General features: G+C 52.8%; 1 protein-coding gene across 1 annotated transcript; it reads right to left on the bottom strand.

Moving 5' to 3' along the window:
• Nucleotides 1-155: 155 nt before the first annotated feature.
• On the bottom strand, nucleotides 156-14,328 carry MFSD13A (major facilitator superfamily domain containing 13A). Its single transcript, XM_032608053.1, has 9 exons — nucleotides 14,229-14,328; nucleotides 6,168-6,410; nucleotides 5,652-5,734; nucleotides 4,617-5,069; nucleotides 4,341-4,467; nucleotides 3,427-3,523; nucleotides 2,691-2,862; nucleotides 2,424-2,617; nucleotides 156-950 (listed from the first exon to the last, which is right to left on the bottom strand). The coding sequence occupies exons 2-9, from the start codon at nucleotides 6,333-6,335 to the stop codon at nucleotides 688-690; spliced, it is 1,557 nt and encodes a 518-aa protein (XP_032463944.1). The 5' UTR covers nucleotides 6,336-6,410; nucleotides 14,229-14,328; the 3' UTR covers nucleotides 156-687.
• Between the last annotated feature and the right edge of the window lie 4,753 nt (nucleotides 14,329-19,081).

The raw sequence follows: 19,081 nt of genomic DNA, 5'->3' as shown, positions 1-19,081 counted from the left end.
TGCGGCCACGGGCCTGCAGGCTCTCCCTGCTACCCCAGTGACTCTGATGTGGGTGGCCCCCCACTCATCTCTGAAATGCTCTCAGGCTGCTCTTATTAAGTAAGGAATCCTGTTCCCCAACCCACCACTCCCACACACAGCACAGACCTCAGGAGTGGGAATAGAAATGACCGACTTCAATCAGTCTGTGATGGAATGAACATCGCTGAGAGGCCAGATGGGGACGCGGGCGCCCTGTAGCAGCTAGGGCGCGCCACTCCACGCACAGCTGAGGCAGAGAGTTCTGAGAGAAGCCACCACAAGGAGCAGGTGGGACTCAGTTTCCTCTGACTAGGCCAAAGTGGTTTCCGAGCCCACATAGGGCGCCAGCCCCAGCCAGGAAGGGGGATAGGCCTCTGTGCCCACAGCAACCCCACGTGACCACAGGGTGGGCCCCCTCCCTTCGTGATCCTCTTCTTCCTCCTGCCACATAGGAGGAAGCGGGTCCCTGAGCACAAACGCCCCAACCCTTGCCCAAGCTGAGCCCGACAGCCAAGCAGGAACTTAGACCTCAGTGTCGCTCCCTGCACAGCCCCAGGAGCTCCCACTCCGCCATCTGTCCTCCAGGCTGCACCCCAGGAAGGCGAAAGAGACTGGCCGCCCAGGGCTGCAGGTAGTGTCCTCAGCAGGGTGGCCTTGCCGCTCCCCTCACACCATCTTAATGTCCAGGGTTTGGGCCCGTGACAGGTTCTGACGCTGGGCTTTGACCGCATGCAGGCGTCTCCCATACAGCGTGAACTGGGACCAGGTGAACAGCTGCAGCAGAGCACAGGTGATGGGCACCAGCACCAGCAGGTAGAAGCAGCCCTGGCGGAGCGTCGGGGCCTGTGGTGGGGGTGGAGCCGGGGGCTCTGGCCAGGGCTGGGCACTCCCCACAGGCGTCAGTGCGGGCTGCTGGAAGAGATCATGACCTAGGATGAGAGAGTCCGCAGAAAGAACAGGTCAGCCCTGGTCTCTTCCACAGTCCATGGTGCCGCATCTCACACGCCACGGGCACGTGTCCAAATGGCAGCTCTTGATTCCTCCCCCAGACTTGCTTCTCCCCTGTTCTTCTCTTCTTGGGGAATGGTACCGCCATCCCCCCAATAACCTCGAAGTCTTCCTAGATTCCTCAGTTAATTTCACCACTCCCCGACAGCCAATCCTTCACTTCCCCCAACTCCAAAACACAGCCCAAAACAAACACTTCTTTTCAGCCCCCAGCCCCACCTGCTCCAAGCCTCCATCGCCTGTGCCACAGCCTCCCTACAGCCCATCCTCCGTGCAGCAGTCAGAGCGAACTTTAAAGCGTGTAAATCAGACGAGGCCACTCCCCTACTTAAAAGCCACCCAATAGCTGCACTGAGAATAAAATTCACACCCTGCCCAGATCTACAGAGCCCTCTTCACTTTTCCAGCCTCATCTCCAAACCACTCTTTCTTATAAATTTATTTCTTTATTTTTGGCTGCGTTGGGTCTTCGTTGTTGTGTGCGGGCTTTCTCTAGTTGCGGCGAGCCAGGGCTACTCTTCGTTGCGGTGCGCGGGCTTCTCACTGCGGTGGCTTCTCTTTTTGCAGAGCACGGGCTCTAGGCGTGCCGGCTTTAGTAGTTGTGGCACGTGGGCTCAGTAGTTGTGACTCGCGGCTCTAGAGCGCAGGCTCAGTAGTTGTGGCACATAGGCTCAGTAGTTGTGGCTCACGGCTCTAGAGCACAGGCTCAGTAGTTGTGGCACATGGGTTTAGTTGCTCCGTGGCATGTGGGATCTTCCCGGACCAGGGCTCGAACCCGGGTCCCCTGCATTGGCAGATGGATTCTTAACCACTGCACCACCAGGGAAGTCTGCCAAACCACTCTTGATAACTTGGGCCCACTTCCAGTTCTCTCTGTCTGGGATTTGCTGAGATCTATGTAGACCAAATCCTCGCCATTCAGTTCACATCCTGGGTGTCACCTCCTCAGAGAGACCTTCCCGGACCACACTAAGCAGCTTCTCAGTCACAATGGCTGGTTTTTACCAACGCACTTATCACTACCTGTTTGGCTGTTTATTGCCGACCCTACCCCCACACCCTGACTAGAATATAAGCTCCACGATGGCAAAGACCTTGTCTGTCTTATTTTGTTATCTCCCTCCCTAGAGGCACCTAGAGCAGCACCTGGCAGAGAAGGTATTCCATACATATTTGTTGAATGAACGAATGAAAGAGTGTAACCCAGTTCCTCTACCCACATGCAGAGAGGCAGAGGAGGGGTGGCAGCCGGGGGTGGCCCAGACCCAGCCTCTGTTGGCTGGTTGCCATTCTCTCCCTCAATGGACCCAGATCCCAGGCTGATCAGCTGGTACACCCGGTAAGCTGTGCTTCCTGGAGCCTCCAGAGCCCTGTGCCAGCCCCTGGGCTCTCACCTGTGTAGAAGCACAGCAGCCAGGTGCCCAGAAGCGGGGCGAAGGTCTGGCCTGGCTTGGTCACCAAGGCCACCATGCCAAAGAGAAGCGCTGAGGCTGCCTGCTTGCGGTGGTTCAGCACCAGGTCCTCGTCCACCAGGTCAGTGACCACCAAGGTCAACAGCTTACAGGTGCCCTCAGTGAAGACACGGTTGCTGCCGGCGGAGAGAGCAGACAAAAATGAAGGGGTGGGACAGAGGTGCGGGGATGGAGGAGGGCAGGGCATACCTGGCAATGAAGAGGCAGAGCAGGCCAGGGCGGTCGGGGCCAGCGCACAGCATGAGCAGGCTCAGGCCCAGTTTGAGCAGGAAGAGCCCGCGCACCACAGCGTAGACGCCCCAGCGCCGGCACAGGGGCAGGAAGTAGAGATTGTTGAGATGCGGAGCAACATAGGAGATGCCTGGGGAAGGGGGTGCACCCTCGTCAGGGGGCACTGCCACAACCTCCACAACTGCCCACAGTTGGCCATCGGGATCAGAGTTTGCACTAATCCAACACTAACGAGGTTCAGGCTCCGTGCTAAGAGCTCCACACCCTTTTATTTAGTCCTCACGACCCTTTAAGGTAAGTACTATTATCATTCCTACTTTACAGAGAAGTGGAGGCCCAAAGAGATGAAATAAAACACACCCAAGGCCACACAGTGAATAAGCACGGTCAATACACACACCCAGGCCTGTCAGGACAGTAGTCCTCCCTGTGAACCAGCCACTGTACCACTTCACCTCTGGGTGTCACCGCCACCCAGAGGACCACCATGAGGGCAGCCCTACCCACTCAAACCCACAGAGGCTCCCTCCCTCCCTCTGGAAAACAGAGCCGGGGGCTGGAGGTGCAACCCCAGCACGGATTCTGCCCTCTGCCACCTGGGCCCCAGCTGGGGAGGCGGCTGTGCCTACAGCCGGGTTAGGGGTTCTGGGGTGCAAGCCTTTGTCCTTCCGGCCTGCCCAAGGCACCCACTCACCCAACAGGAAGGAGCCAGTGGAGAGGGAGATGTGGTCTGACAACAGATGCTCCAGGAAGAGGGGGAAGAAGTTGCTGTTGAAGTGGCAGTGAAAGACCTGCAACCAACAGGGACAGTGAGGAGGCCAGGAAGAGGGCAGAAGCCAGCAGGTGGGGCAGCAGGAGCAAGAGCGGCCTCCACCCCCGTGTCCCTCGGCGTGGAACATGCCAGAACAAAACCTGAAACCAGGGCTTCCCTGGTGGCACAGTGGTTGGGAGTCCGCCTGCCGATGCAGGGGACACGGGTTCGTGACCCGGTCCGGGAAGATCCCACATGCCGTGGAGCGCCTGGGCCTGTGAGCCATGGCTGCTGAGCCTGCGCGTCTGGAGCCTGTGCTCCACAACGGGAGAGGCCACAGCAGTGAGAGACCCGCATACCGCAAAAAACAACAACAACAAAACCTGAAACCAACTTCCTATGCTCATCAAGTTTGCTAAAAGTTAGAAGGAATGAAAAAATTGTCATTAGAACAATTAAAAGCTTTTTCTCTTATAAAACCTATCAATGCTAAAACAAGCTAAATGACACAAAAACAATCTATTTCTAAATTTGGTTGGCTTATATACTACAGATGTTTTAGGTATGGCATGTGGTGTTTTAAAAGTCTCCAAAGGGGCACCTCTTTTTCATATCCTCACTTTGCAGGTGAGGAGATGGCTGCCCCGAGAGACTGAGACAAGCCTAAGATGACGCAGAGAGCTAGGAGCTCAGATGCTGCTAGAATCCAGGTATCTAACAACCCAAATCGTGCTCCTGCCATTGAATGGCCCAGCCATTCTCAGGCGAGGCCAGAACTGATTTCCCAGCTTCTGAGGAGCCTGTTCCCTTGAGTGAGAAATTCGTAGCCATCCTGGGTGGAGGCACTGCTCCCGTACCTGCACCAGGTCCATGCCCACGAACCACAGGAAGTTCCGGTGGCGGGCCAGCTGCCGAAGGTACTGGCCCAAGGTGATGCTGCCCGTCTCCTCACCACCAAGAAGCAGCTCTTCTTCTTCACACAGGCTACAGGGCAGAGGGGATTCAAGAACGGCCTAGGCTGGGCCAGAGCCATCCCCCACCTGGCAACCATCCACCAGCCAGGGGCCCCAGCATGGCAGTCACACCCAGCAGAGTGCTGGCAGGACCCTGGAGAGCCAGAGCTGGCCACTCACCCGCCATCCACAGCCAGGGTTGGGCACCCCGGTTCCCTGCTGGCCGCCTCCACCCGCCACCTCAGCAGCCGTGTGGCCCCCACAAAGCCCAGCCCAGAGCCAGCGGCCAGTGCCAGGCAGAAGGCACGGAAGGAAGAGAAGTCTTCTTTGTTCCAGAAGGCGTAGGAGGCAAAGACAGACAGGGAGCCAGCCGCACTGAAGAGGGAGCAGTAGAAGTTGAGGTGGGTGCGGTCGTGGGCTGAGAGGGCCAGGTCAGCCAGCAAGGCATGATGGTGCAGGTCCACGAGCGTCAGGAAGCCATCATAGAGGCACAGGCACAGCAAGAACTGCAGGCCAGCTGGAGCCCAGGGCACCCAGAACGCCAGGAACGACAGCGCCAGCAGCGGCCCATGCCAGCCCAGCGCCCGCACCCGTGCCAGCACCACGGCCCTTGAGGAGAGCCTGGCGCCTGACCTGCCAGGGAGAGGGGTGCTGTTGGGAGATGCCCCTACAGCCTTGGCAGGCCCCAGTTCCCCCTGCCCGGGGCCCAGAGGAGGGAACAACAGAGGCCCAGAGCATGAGACTCACACCAGGGTGGTCCCACTGAGCCCTGAGTTCAACCCCTGATTTAGGAAGCACAACTCACCAGTGGGTACACTCTCCCCTCTGCTCTCTTACCAGCCTGCCAGGGCTGATGGCCAAAGGGTGGTGGGATACCCATTCCTCAAGCTTGGGGGCAGTGATGGGCCCGAGCAGGGATGGGCTAAAGAAATGTGCCAGAAGCAGCAGAGTGTTTGCTGCACAGAGCCCCGTCCTGAGGGCCTGATAAACCAAGCGGGGGTACATTTCTCCCTGAGCTGAGCAAGGCAGCAGCCAGCCAAGGCCACTTCTTCAAACTGGACAGAGTCTGCCTGACCTTGGGAAAGGAGGAAGACTGCACAACAGCTGGAAATGGTCTCCCTTTCTTCCCCACCCCAAACACAGGAAGGGGTCCTCCAGCTCTGGGAGGGGGTAGGTGGGACAGAACCAGCTCTGAGCCATCCTCGGGAAACAAACCGGGGCTGGGAGCTGAGGAACTGACGGTCACTCAGCCAGCCGAACAGGGGGTCATTGAGGCTGTTCCAGAGGAGAAACACCGTCTGTGGGCAGAGGGGAAACGGGCAGGTGGGCTCCAGGCAGCCTCCTCTCCGGGGCTTTCTCCATCCCAGCCTGCTCACCACCTCTCAGAGATGACCCCAGCTTTCCTTCCTGCAAACCTTTGCTCAGGTCAGTCCCTCTGTTATAACCCATAGTGACTGTCCCATCAAACTCCCACCCATCCAGGGCCCAGCTGATAAATATATGTGAATATATTATAAATGTGCATACATAGAACAGTGCCTGGCTCACAAGACAGAGGCCAGGAGAGCTGGTGTAATCCTCACTGAGGAGTCATCAAGGCCTCCAGCTCCAGCTTTTCTTGCTGAATCTCGGTGGGCAACCCGGCCTTGCCCCAAGCTCCTGGCTGGGCAGGATCCAGCCCTGCCATCTGCCTGGCTCCCACCCTGGCTAGCTGCCCCATCTCTGGCCTACCTCTCCGACCCAGAAGGCAGCTTTGTTGATCTTGTACACTGAGACAAAGGTGTCCACGTAGTAAAGCAGGAACACATTGTGCAGGACAGAGATGAAGAGGGCCAGGGAGCCATAGACCATGGCCGTGGGCAGGCCCAGCAGCCAGGCCCAGGGCCCACCCAGCCCCATGGCGGCCAGCCCAGCCTCAGCCCCAGGAGTACTGAGGAGCGCTCATGGCCACGGGCAGTCTGGCCATCCTTGTCCCTGGGGAAGAAGAAGCCAGTTAGCTGCAGGCATCAGAGCCAGCTGATCTAACCCCAGACCTCTGAGTCATCTCACTGGGAGAAAGTCTGTACATAAAACAAAACTGGGGAATCGTCAACGATGTCCAGCTAAAACAATGCTGGACTAGATACCACTACTGGAGAGTAACCCAAGGAAACTGATAAAGGCGTGGGAAGAGAAGGCAGCCAGCCAGCAAGTGCTGAGCCAGGTCACGTGCTAGCGCGCTGTGCTCAGTATCTTCTTTCATCCATACTTTACTCAACCTTAACGGTCCAGACATGACAACCCTGGGCTTGGGCACATACTGTGCCTACAGTGGCACCTCGGGCAAGCTACTTAACCCCAGCCTCAGTTTTCTCTTCTGTAAAAAGGAAAAGTGGATGATCATGGCTACTCAGAGGAATGTAAGGATTAAATGAGGTAACTCATGGAGTGCTCAATAAATGGACGTTAGTGATCTCATTATCATCTTTATAAAATCCCTACAGAGTTTACAGCACTATTACAATATTATAGGAGAGCAACCCCAAGCTCAGAGATGTTAAGTAATTTGCCCAGTGTTGCACAGCAAAAAAGTAGCAGATTTGAACCCTGACCTGTCTGGCTCCAAAGGCTTTTCTGCCACTTGACCTCCCAAGTTGGGTTCCTATGGACTGCTGGGTAGAATGGAGAAACCTGCTGTGATGGCAGGTTTCATAGGGATATACAAGTGATAAGATATGATAAGAGTCCACAACTGCTCACGCACTTTGATTCCGGAAATTCCACCTCAAGGAACTAACCCCAAGGGAACATGTACAGAGCTGTTCATGGCAGCAACATTTATAAACAGCCAAAAGCTGGACACAGCCCAGGAACACAACAAAGGGACAGGCTCAACAAGCCCGATGATCTCCAGAAAGGCCAAGTACGTGGGCAACCTCAACACAGGGGAGAGAAACTCAAGAACATGTTACATGAAAAGAGAAAACAGGGCTTCCCTGGTGGTGCAGTGGTTGAGAGTCCGCCTGCTGATGCAGGGGATGCGGGTTCGTGCCCCGGTCCAGGAAGATCCCACATGCCGCGGACCAGCTGGGCCCATAAGCCATGGCCGCTGGGCCTGCACGTCCGGAGCCTGTGCTCCGCAACAGGAAGAAGCCACAACAGCGAGAGGCCGGCGTACCGCAAAAAAAAAAAAGAGAGAGAGAACAAAGGACAGCACGAGTGCCTGCTCCCAACCAGGCCGACTCATGCACAGAGACCAGCAGGCTAGACTGACCATGGATGGAAAAGTAAATAAAAGTCAGATTTTTAATAAAGCAGCGCTTCTCATACTGTAATGTGCTTCCAAGTCACCGGGGGACTTTGTTAAAATGCAGATTTTGCCTCCATAGGCGTGGGGAGGAATCTGAGATTCTGCATTTCTAACAGGCTCCCAGGTGGCACCAATGCTGCTGGTCCATGACCACACTTTAAGCAGCCACGCATTAAGTCTATCTGTCTCTTTAGATTCAAAGCTGTTGTTCTCTTTTCAGAAAAATAATCTCATGTGTGCTTGTCTGACCCCCAGAGGGAAGCTATGGGGGCTTCCTTCTCTCAAACTCCCTGTTCTGAGTTGAATGTGCCCCAAAGAGATAAGTTCAAGTCCTAACCCCCAGTATCTGTGAGTGCAACCTTATTTGGAAATAGGATCTTTGCAGATGTAACCAAGTTAAGATGAGGTCATACTGAGTTAGGGCGGGCCCTAATCCAATGACTGGTATCCTTAAAAGGAGAGGGAAATTTGGACACAGAGACAGACACACACAAAAGGAAGACAGCCACGTGAAGATGCAGGCAGAAAGTTGAGTGATGCATCTACAAGCCAAAGAACACTAAGGATTGCGGGCAACCACCAGAAGCTAGGAAGAGGCAAGGAAGGATTCTTTCCTAGAGCCTCCCTCCAGAGAGCACATGACCCTGCTGATGCCTTGATGTTGGATTTCTACCCTACAGGAACTGTGAGGTTGCCTTAAGCCACTCAGTTTGTGGCAGCCCTAAAACTTATACACCTCCTCAGAAGTTTTCTCTCTGAGTCCTCGTGACCCAAGCCTACCCATGGGCTTCATTTATATGTCCGTATGCTTGCACGCACACATGCAGAACAGAAACTTCTGTTTCCCCATCAGAGTCAGGCCCTGGAGAACCGACTCCAGCCCCAGTCCAAATGTGGTGACCCCCCAGGCCCTGTTCTTGCCCCATGAGCAAACATGGCTCCCCTTCCCTGCTCAGCCTTCAAGGGCCTCTGTAGTCTGGCCTCTCTCCGCCAGACCAGCCCAGACTGCCATGGATCTTCAAGCCACTGTCTCCTCTGGCCAGGCCTTTGTTCTTTTTTTTTTTAATAAATTTATTTATTTATTTATCCATTTTTGGCTGCATTGGGTCTTCGTTGCTGCGCACAGGTTTTCTCTGGTTGCGGCGAGCGGGGTCTACTCTTCATTGTGGTGTGTGGGCTTCTCATTGTGGTGGCTTCTCTTGTTGCGGAGCACGGGCTCTAGGCGCGAGGGCTTCAGTAATTGTGGCATGAGGGCTCAGTAGTTGTGGCTCGTGGGCTCTAGAGCACAGGCTCAGTAGTTGTGGCACACAGGCTTAGTTGCTCCGCAGCATGTGGGATCTTCCCGGACCAGGGCTCGAACCCATCTCCCTTGCATTGGCAGGCGGATTCTTAACCACTGAGCCACCAGGGAAGCCCCCAGGCCTTTGTTCTTGATGGTGCCTCCTACCAGAAGCACCCTGCCCATGTCTTCATCTCCATCTGACTCATCCCTCAGGAGCCAGCACCATGTCGAGAAGACCTTCTCCAACTCCTTGGCCCTCACTGGTGCCTCCTGCCCCTGCACAGCACTCTCCTACCTGCCCACACTCCAGCCTGACTGTGGGGTTCTCCAGCGCAGGGCCTGTGTCTTCCCCCTCTCTCTCCCTCTCTGGACTCAGCCACTCTTGCTATAGGAGTGACTGGTAAGAAAGAGGCTCTGCGGGGAGAATAAGGACAGTATCTCATGGGGGTCTCTCTCAGGCTCAATGGAAGCTGAGTGGCAATTCACTCAAGAGATCGGTATGCAGCCCCCCATCCCCTGTGCCAACCTTGTGCCAGCCCACGCCTAGTGGTGGAGCAATGAGAGAAGGAGGAGTGGCCAAAACTACCTGAAAGCAGCCGCTAAGTCTGTGAGAATCTCTCCCAGGCCATAATGATGCCACCTTGTCCCAGAGCTGGAGGATATCCAGGTGGCCTCTCCCTGGGGGCTTTGAGCCCCTGACGAAACATTTGGTGGGAGATACTTTTTTTTTTCACAGCTTTATTGAGGTACAACTGACACATAATAATCTGCATATCAGGAAGTCCCCTAGTGGCCTAGTGGTTAGGATTCTGGGCTCTCACTGCCATGGCCTGGGTTCAATCCCTGGTTGGGGAACTGAGATCCTGCAAGCTGCACAGCGTGGCCAAAAGAAAAAAAGAAAAAAAAAGACCTCCCGCCCCCAAATAATAATAATCTGCACATTTTCCAAGTGTACAGTCTGATCAGTTTGGGCAGAGGTACGCCTGTGAAACTGTCACCACAACTGAGATCAGGAACGTAGCTATCACCCTTTACGTTTCCTTGGCACTTTCCAAGTAACATAGTGGAAAGAAGACACAACTGGAGGTCTCCAAAGTCCCAACTCCACCATTTCCTACCCGTGTGACCTGAAGCAATTTGCTAAACCTCTCTATGCCTGTTTCCTGATCTGCACAATGGGGCCAACCTTCCTAAGGCTACGGTTAGCAATCCATGAGAAAATACTCTAACGCAATGAGCACAGGAAGTGCAGTGAGCACCCAAACTTCAGAGATTACTACTGTCGAGCCTCCCAGACCCTCCATACCTACCACACAAGGACGGGGTGTGCTAAGCTAAAGGTGCTTTGGGGCTGTAAAGCACCATGTACTACACCTCTGCTGCTATCCTTAAGCCAGGTCACCTCCTCCGATTCCCCAGGGCCTTTCAGAACTCCCCTCCCTCACCTTGAAAGCCTTTGTCCAAAGGGAGTGAAATCTCCTGGCACCCCTACCCAGATGTCCAGTGGCCTGCCCTGGTTACTGGAGAAGATGGACCCTACAGGCAAGGTCCCCAGCCTCCAGCCCCTGGTTCCCTGCGCCCACGCTGGGGCAACAGTAGAAAACCTCAAAGTGCGGTGAGATGGAAAAAGTATGACTTTTGCCATCAGAATGGCCTGGGTTTACATCTCAACTGAACTTTCTACTAACTGTAACTGCAGGCAAGGTCTGAGCTTGTCTGAACCTTGGTTTCCTCACCTGTAAAATGGGAGTAACAGTGCCTATCTTTATAGGAATGCAGGGAGGATTAAACTATGTCTAGGAAGCCCAGAGCACCGACAGAAATGTGCTCAGAAACTGGCATTTCCTTGGGCTCACTTATAACAGATCAGGGTAGGAGCAGGGGAATATGCTGGTAATCAGGCCCCTTCCTGTGGTAGGGGAGTTTGAGAGAAAAATCAAGGCACAAGGGGGAAAGTCAGAAGAGGACGGCCTGCAAGGAGCACGGGCCCAGATGATGTTCATGAGTACCAGAGACAGACCACAGAGACAGACCACTACCATGGACCAGATCTAGAGGCAAAGCAACCTGTCCAGGTAAGCCTCTGCCCGGGAAAATAAGCTGGGGGAGGAGTATGCAGGGTCACTCCAGATTCCACTCCTCAGTCAGGAACTGCTTCCTCTAATAGCCCTCCCCACCCCCACAGAGAACAACAGCCCTGCCTCTCGGGGGAGGAAGGCTTGTGGCCCACACCAGCCTAGTTGCATAACCTGGCTGAGATAACCTGTAACCGGCAACCAACTCTACCCTCACCTTGGCACCTAGCAAGAGAGCCTGCTGGTGGCCCCAGAGCCCATCTCCCACGCCCCCAGCTGGTATGGTCCCAGTTGTGTGGCCTTGAGCTAGCCACTCCCTCTCCCTGGGCCTCAGTTTCCTCATCTATAAAGTGGGGATGACAACGCCAACCTCTTAGATTGCTGTAGGGCTGAAATGCAAAAGATATATAAAGCACCAAGCCTAGTGCCTGGCACTGAGAAGACCCTCAATAAAATGTAGCTATTCATGGGCTTCCCTGGTGGCACAGTGGTTAAGAATCCACCTGCCAATGCAGGAGACACGGGTTCGAGCCCTGGTCCGGGAAGATCCCACACGCCGCAGAGCAACTAAGCCTGTGCGCCACAACTGAGCCTGCGCTCTAGAGCCCGTGCACCACAAGAAGAGAAGCCACCGCAATAAGAAGTCCACGCACCACAACGAAGATTAGCCCCGGCTCACCGCAACTAGAGAAAGCCCACGCGCAGCAACGAAGACCCAACACAGCTAAAAATAAATAAATAAAAAAATTTTTTAAATGTAGCTATTCTTCTTCTTTTTCATGTCTCTGAAGTTTGGCTTTATGATCTTTAAAGAGTTGCAGTCAGTGTCCCCTCTGCCAAATACATGACTGAAGTTGTCTTTTCAGCACTCAACATTGATGCTTCTCACTGCTTGGTATATCCTGCCATCCATCAAATTCTTTTTTAAATGCCACCTCCAACCTTTGTTCATGTTGTTCCTTCCACCTAAAACACCCTAGATGTAACTACATACCATTTCTCAGACATATAGGATATGCCTAGTTTTTACACCTGTCATCATGAATCCTTACAACTCTTGTTACTATTTCCATCCTCATCTTGTAAGTGAAGAAACCAAGGCTCTGAAGGTTAAATAGCTGGCCCCAAATCACACAGCTATTAAGTGCTAGAGCCAAAATTCAAAACAGGTGCTTCTGACTAAAAAAAAATCCCCAGAACTCAGCATTTCTCACATCACTAGGCCCATACCACCACCACAATTGTATCAAATCCTGCTGATTCAAGCAAGGCCCAGTTCAGGGGCACATACCTTCCCAAGGGCACCCAGTCAGGTGTTCTCTCCCCTTTTCAGGACCCTTGGCTCTGTATCAGGATCCAAATGTCTCCCTAACCCTTCTCCAGCACCCAAGCTCCTTAAAGGCAGGGCCAGGTCAGACCTGCCCCTGATCTGGACTCCCAGCTTCCACCAGGCTCCTTCACCACACAGTAAGTGCTCAATTAATACCTTCTGGGTCAATTTGCCCCTAAAAGGCCAATATGGACATCCGCAGCCCAACGAGAGAGCAGCAGCCATAGGAGGAGTGTCCTCCCCAGATCCCACTGTGCCCCTCAGCTCTGCATTCTGCTTGGCTGTGGGAGTCAAAAAGAGGCAACCTGGGGAACCCTGATGTGAGACATGGACAGCAAGGCAACAGGTGAGGCAACAAAGAGGAACAGTGATAATAACAAAATGTAACGCTTATTAAGCTTTCACCCGTGTGCTAAGGAAAATCGATACACACCAGATCAGGAAGGGCTTTGGAAACCACACACAAGATCCTATCCTGAGGACAATAGGATGGGGGGCACTGGGAGTGGCCAGGTGACAGAATCAGATGTTTAGAAGGAGCCCCCGGCATCATGTAAAAACTCTCCCCTCCTCACCCCATCAGGCTTCTGGGAGATAAAGAACCAGAAAATGATAGAAACAGTAGCAGCTCCCTGATTTCTGAACCAGCCTGTGGTGAGTAGGGGGCTGATGAATTTGGTAGAGGAAACCAAGAATGACAGACTGGGCCCCTGGGGTGAGGGGCTTCAGAATGAGGGTGGGTGTTAGCTTCTGATTCCTTTCAGAAGGACTAGAGACCGTATGAGAAGCTATTAGTATGGAGGGAAAAAATCTACTAATAAGCTTAATTTGGAGTTGGGAGCCCTGGGTCAAGTTTGAACCTTATCACTAACTAGCTCTCTGAGTTTATTCCTACACCTGCAAAGCGGGAGAAAATTCCATTCCCTGCCTGTTCCGGGAGTATCAAATGAATATGAAAGGTATTATACCCTGCGCAAATATTAGGTGTGTCCTTTTTTCAACAAGCCGGTGACCTCTGAATTGTCTTCTGTGTTTCTCGTTTCACACCCCCTTTGTCTCCCTGCTCAGTCTCCCCACGGCAGGACCAGCCCTGGCAGGGCTGTTGGGGACGCCCAACCCTGGAGGGGTGCCCACTTTCCATGCAGTGACTAATGGGCCCATCCTCCTCCTCAGGCTGGAAACGAACTTCACCCTACTGGGGGAGGGACCTTCTCCCTTTCCCTCCCTGCTCCGCAGGTTACTACAGCAGCACTGGAGGATCAGCAACTTCACCTCAGGACCATGCACCCCTCGCAAGCCACAGAGGAGTCTGGGAACAACCCAGGAGTTCCTTACTCAATAGCTGGCACTGAACCATGTGGTGGTTCTCCAGCCTGTCTGCACATTAAAATCACCTGAGGAGCTGCTCAATAACACCAAAGCCCAAGCCTCACCCTTGACCAATTAAATCGTAATTTCTAAGGATGGGGCCCAGCATCAGTGTTCTTTTAAAGCTCCCCAATTGGTTCTACAACGCCACCAGGGTTAAAGGCCATTATGTTAATGAAATGGATCCCGGCCTGATGCATCATGCGACCCCAAGGAGTCCCTCTGCAAGAATTCCATCCTCACCCCTTGAGCCCAAGCTTCTCCCACCCTGCCCCGAGGCACTCTCTCAACCCACACCCAGATCACTTCAGGGACTCCCACAGACAGCCCCCAGGACTCCCAGAGCAGACAGCATTCCTGTACCCTTCGGGTGTGTCCTTTGTGACCGATTGGCCCCTAGTCCGGCCCGCTCCTGCCCCCAAGCCCCGGCCGCGGGCCGGCCCCTCACCGAAATTGTGGCAGGCGAAGCCTAATCCCGCGGCTGCCCGGAGCCAGTGCCAGCCAGTGCGCCTGCGCGCAGGCCTCCAGCAGCTTCTCCAGCCCCTTCTTCCGCTCCTGCCCAGCGATTGGCTCCGCGTGGCTCCGGGACCGCTGCTTCGGCAGGTGTTCGCGCCCGAGGATGCTGCCGCCATATTTGTTACGGGCGCTTGCCCTTAGGGACCAAAAAGAGGACGTGGGCGCCAGCAAAAAACGGGCAGATTGTCTGTATTCCTGGCTGGTTCACCGCCTCCCTCTCACTTCCACGAAGGCTTAATGTCATTTCAGTTCAAATCAACAAGGTTTTTTCTGAGAGCTTCCCATCCTCTCCCCCGTCCTTTTTTTTTTTTTGCCTGTCGTGCGGCTGGTGGGATCTTAATTAACCCACCAGGGATCGAATCTGCACCCACTGCAGTGGAAGCCAGGAGTCTTAACCACTAGACCTCCGGGGAAGTCCCCCACCCCTACTATTAATTCAGAAAATGAAGAGAGCTCAGCACCTTCCTTCAAGCCTTGTGATGTGACTGGATGCACAGCTGAGACAGATAAGAAGATGACAGTGGCACGACCTGGGACTCCCTGATGCTGGATTGTGAGTTCCTCAAGAGTGGACAGGCCCAGCTTGAGCTGTGGGCACCAGGGTTCAGGCCACAGGCACCAGGCCCTGAGAGAGCAACCAAGCAGCCCAACCTCTTCTTCTTCTTACTATTTTTTTCGTTTCTTTTTTTTTTTTGGTTGCACCAGGTGTTAGTTGCGGTACGTGGGCTCCTTAGTTGTGGCATGCGAGCTCTTAGTTGCGGCATGCATATGGGATCTAGTTCCCTGACCAGGGATCAAACCCGGGCCCCCTGCCTTGGGAGCTCAGAGTCTTATCCACTGCGCCACCAGGGAAGTCCCAACCTCCTCATATTAATAGTAATAGTAAAATACAAGGCTACGGAGCCCTTACAATGTGCCCTGTGCTGTGTTAAGCACTCTACATGCATTATCTTGTTGAGTCCTCACATAGTCATCCCTGGGAGGTAGGTGCTATTATCCCCATTTTACAGATGAGGAAACTGAGGTTGGGAGAGATTCAGTGACTTTCACACAGCAAGCAAGAGGCCCAGACAAGTTGGAACCCAGACTTTCTGACTCTCAGAACAGGAGTCTTCCCTCTTCCTACCCCTGCCCAGACCCTGAAAGTCAAGTTTTGTTTTGCTCAGTCTAGTCTGCTAAGGATGTCCCACGTCTTCTCCCAACAGGCCTGTAAGCCTACTTAGATTTCTAGGCAATTAGACAGCACAGACTCCAGACTTGTGTTTCCCTACCCTGGGATATGGGGCCATGAGTGTGGCTTTTGGCTTCTGGGGGACCTGGGACTCAGTTCCCTAGCTCCACCACTTCTTTTTCGGGGATGCTTTTTTTGTGAGCCTCTGTTTTACTCCTTAGAGGGATTTTGTGGGCATTAAATGAGAAATAGGGGTGTAAGAGTTCTGTTGTCAACAGGAATATCATCCTCTGCCTCCTTCCTGACAACCTGGCAAGCGCCCACCCAGAGCAAACAGTCCAACACAAGGGCCCGGGTGTCCAGGTGCTAGAGTCTGTTCAACAAGTTCCTCGGGAGCCCCAGAGGCCCCATGAACCTTGTCCCCAGCGTTCGTTTCCCACCAGTCTGTCTCACTTTCCTCCTCCCCAGTCCTGCCTTTTCAGACCCTCTTCTTACCTCCTAGGTCTCCTCTTGGCCACACACACATCACCTCTTTTCTAGACTTCAAGCAATTGATGAAACCCCTCATGCTCCAGAAAGCCCTCATGACTAGAAGGAAGATTACCATTTCTCTCCCATCCTTACCCCTTACCCCCATCTATGCTTTACTGGCTGTGAGAATAGAGGGCAGGAAGGGCAGGAAACCAGCATTCAGCATAGAGTCTGGTACACTAGGGCCTCCATAAATTGACTAAAGGAGTCTCTCTGCCGTTCCATCTCTGGCCAGTATGTGCCTTTATTTCAAAGCAACACTGAGCCTTTACTTAGCCCTCCCTGGGTATCCCGTGGGGGAACAGGAGAATGCGGAGAGCGGCCAAGGGGCTGGAACTGGATGTGACCTTATAGGAAAGACTTTGGCTCCTGTGTTGCACTGAATACCCCACTCTGAGTTCCCTCAGCCCTCTGATTTTATAGACAATGTAACCAGTTACCCTTTTTTGTCAGCACCAGGGCTGGGCCTTGTGATTATCTCTGATTTCCCTTCCCAGTTGTCAAGCACAGAGATAACTGGGAGGCGACATGGGGTGCAATTGAAGATCATATCGCCTGCCTTGAGTCATACCGGAGTCTCTGGATCGTGGGAGAGAGACATACAGAAACTCTCCCTGAAGTTCTCTCCTCCCTTGGCTTCTGACCTCTGTGATCTAGGTTCCGCCATGTTCTCCTCCTACCTAACAGCTCCTCCTCAGGCCCCTTCACCGGGGCACTTTTTCCCAGGGCTTTCTTAGTTGCAGAGAGGGTCCCCCAAATTTCCATTTTCAAAACTCTTCACACATTCACTTAAACTTGTCAGGCCATACACTATATGGGGTAAAAGGGACTTCAAAAACAAGATTGCCTGTTGGGGGGAATATAAATTGGTGCAGCCACTATGGAAAGCAGTATGGAGGTTTCTCAAAAAAACTAAAAATAGGGCTTCCCTGGTGGTGCAGTGGTTGAGAGTCCGCCTGCCGATGCAGGGGACACGGGTTCGTGCCCCGGTCCGGGAAGATCCCACATGCCGCAGAGCTGCTGGGCCCGTGAGCCATGGCCGCTGAGCCTGGGCGTCCGGAGCCTGTTGCTCCGCAACAGAGAGGCCACAACAGTGAGAGGCCCGCATACCGCAAAAACAAAAAACGACAACAAAAAAAAACTAAAAATAGAACTACCGGATGTCCCTGGTGGAGCAGTGCTTAAGAATCCGCTTGCCAACGCAGGCGACACCGGTTCGATCCCTGATCCGGAAAAATCCCACATGCCGCGGAGCAACTAAGCCCATGCGCCACAACTACTAAGCCTGTGCTCTAGAGCCCGCGAGCCAGAACTACTGAGCCCACGCACCACAACTACTGAAGCCCGCGCACGCTAGAGCCCGCATGCAACAACCACTGAACCTGCATGCTGCAACCACTGAAGCCCGTGTGCCTAGAGCCCGTGCTCTGCAAAAGAGAAGCCACCACAGTGAGAAGCCCGCACACTGCATGAAGACCCAACACAGCCAAAAATTAATTAATTAATTAATTAAAAATAGAATTAGCATATGACCCAGCAATTCCACTCCTGGGTATTTATCTGAAAAAAAAATGAAAACACTGTTTGAAAAGATACATGCACCCCATTGTTCATAGCAGCATTATTTACAATTGCCAAGATATGGAAGCAACCTGTGTCCATCAAAAGATGAATGGATAAAGAACAAGTGAGCCTAGGGATTTCCCTGGCAGTCCAGTGGCTAAGACTCCGTGCTCCCAATGTAGGGGGCACAGGTTCAATCCCTGGTCAGGGAACTAGATCCTGCACACTGCAACTAAAAGATCCCGCATGCCTCAACTAAAAGATCCCACACACCACAATGAAGATCCCGTGTGACACAACTAAGACCCAGCATAGCCAAATAAATAAATATTTAAAAAAAGGAACATGTGAGCATATATATATGTGTGTGTGTGTGTGTGTGTGTGTGTGTGTATATATATACACATATATATATGCACACATACACAATGGAATACTACTCAGCCATAAAAAAGAATAAAATTTTGCCATTTGCAGCAACATGGATGGACTTGGAAGGTATTATGCTAAGTGAAATAAGTCCGACAGAGAAAGACAAATACTGTAGGATTTCATTTCTATGTGGAATCTAAAAAATAAAACAAACTAGTGCATATGAGAAAAAAGAAACAGGACTTCCTTGGTGGTGCAGTGGTTAAGAATCCGCCTGCCAATGCAGGGGACACGGGTTTGAGCCCTGGCCCAGGAAAATCCCAAATGCTGTGGAGCAACTAAGCCCATGCACCACAACTACTGAGCCTGCGCTCTAGAGCCCACGAGTCACAACTACTGAGCCCGTGTGCCACATCTACTGAAACCTGCGCACCTAGAGCCTGTGCTCTGCAATGAGAAGCCACCACAATGAGAAGCCCATGCACCGCAACGAAGAGTAGCCCCCGCTCTCTGCAACTAGAGAAAGCCCGCGCTCAGCAACGGAGACCCAACACAGCCAAAAATAAATAAATATTTTTAAAAAGTTGTTTAAAAAAAAAAAGAAACAGACTCAGATATAGAGAACAACTTAGTGGTTACCAGTTGGGAGAGGGAACGAGGGAGAGGCAAGATAGGGGTAGGGTATTAAGAGGTACAAACTACTATGTATAAAGTAAATAAGCTAAAAGGATATATAGTGTAACAGGGAATATAGTCAATATTTCATAATAACTATAAATGGAATAGAACCTTTAAAAATTGTGAATCACCATGTTGTACACCTGAAATTTATATAACATTGTACATGAACTATACCTCAGTTGCCCTCAAAAGGCATAGGTGGAACGCAACAGATTGGCAGCCATGATGACACAGTGTAATATGGGCCAGCGTAGCAGCTGTTCTGGTAACTTCACCTACTACCTTTCCTTCATGACTACCCCACCTCCCATCTCCAGCCTGAATATAAAACTACTGCTGGATAGCTTCCCAAACGTCCCACATGAACCCAGCACTCCCTCAACTTCCGATCACCCCAATTGTTTCTTATTTCCAGGATTGTCTTGACTACCCACCCAGCTGACCAAGCTAAAAACATGTGCATCCAC

Source organism: Phocoena sinus, chromosome 16 (assembly GCF_008692025.1).
Source record: "Phocoena sinus isolate mPhoSin1 chromosome 16, mPhoSin1.pri, whole genome shotgun sequence".
NCBI classification, from domain to species: domain Eukaryota; kingdom Metazoa; phylum Chordata; class Mammalia; order Artiodactyla; family Phocoenidae; genus Phocoena; species Phocoena sinus.
The sequence above is the reverse complement of the archived record's forward strand: the minus strand, read 5'-3'. Positions and strand labels throughout refer to the sequence as shown.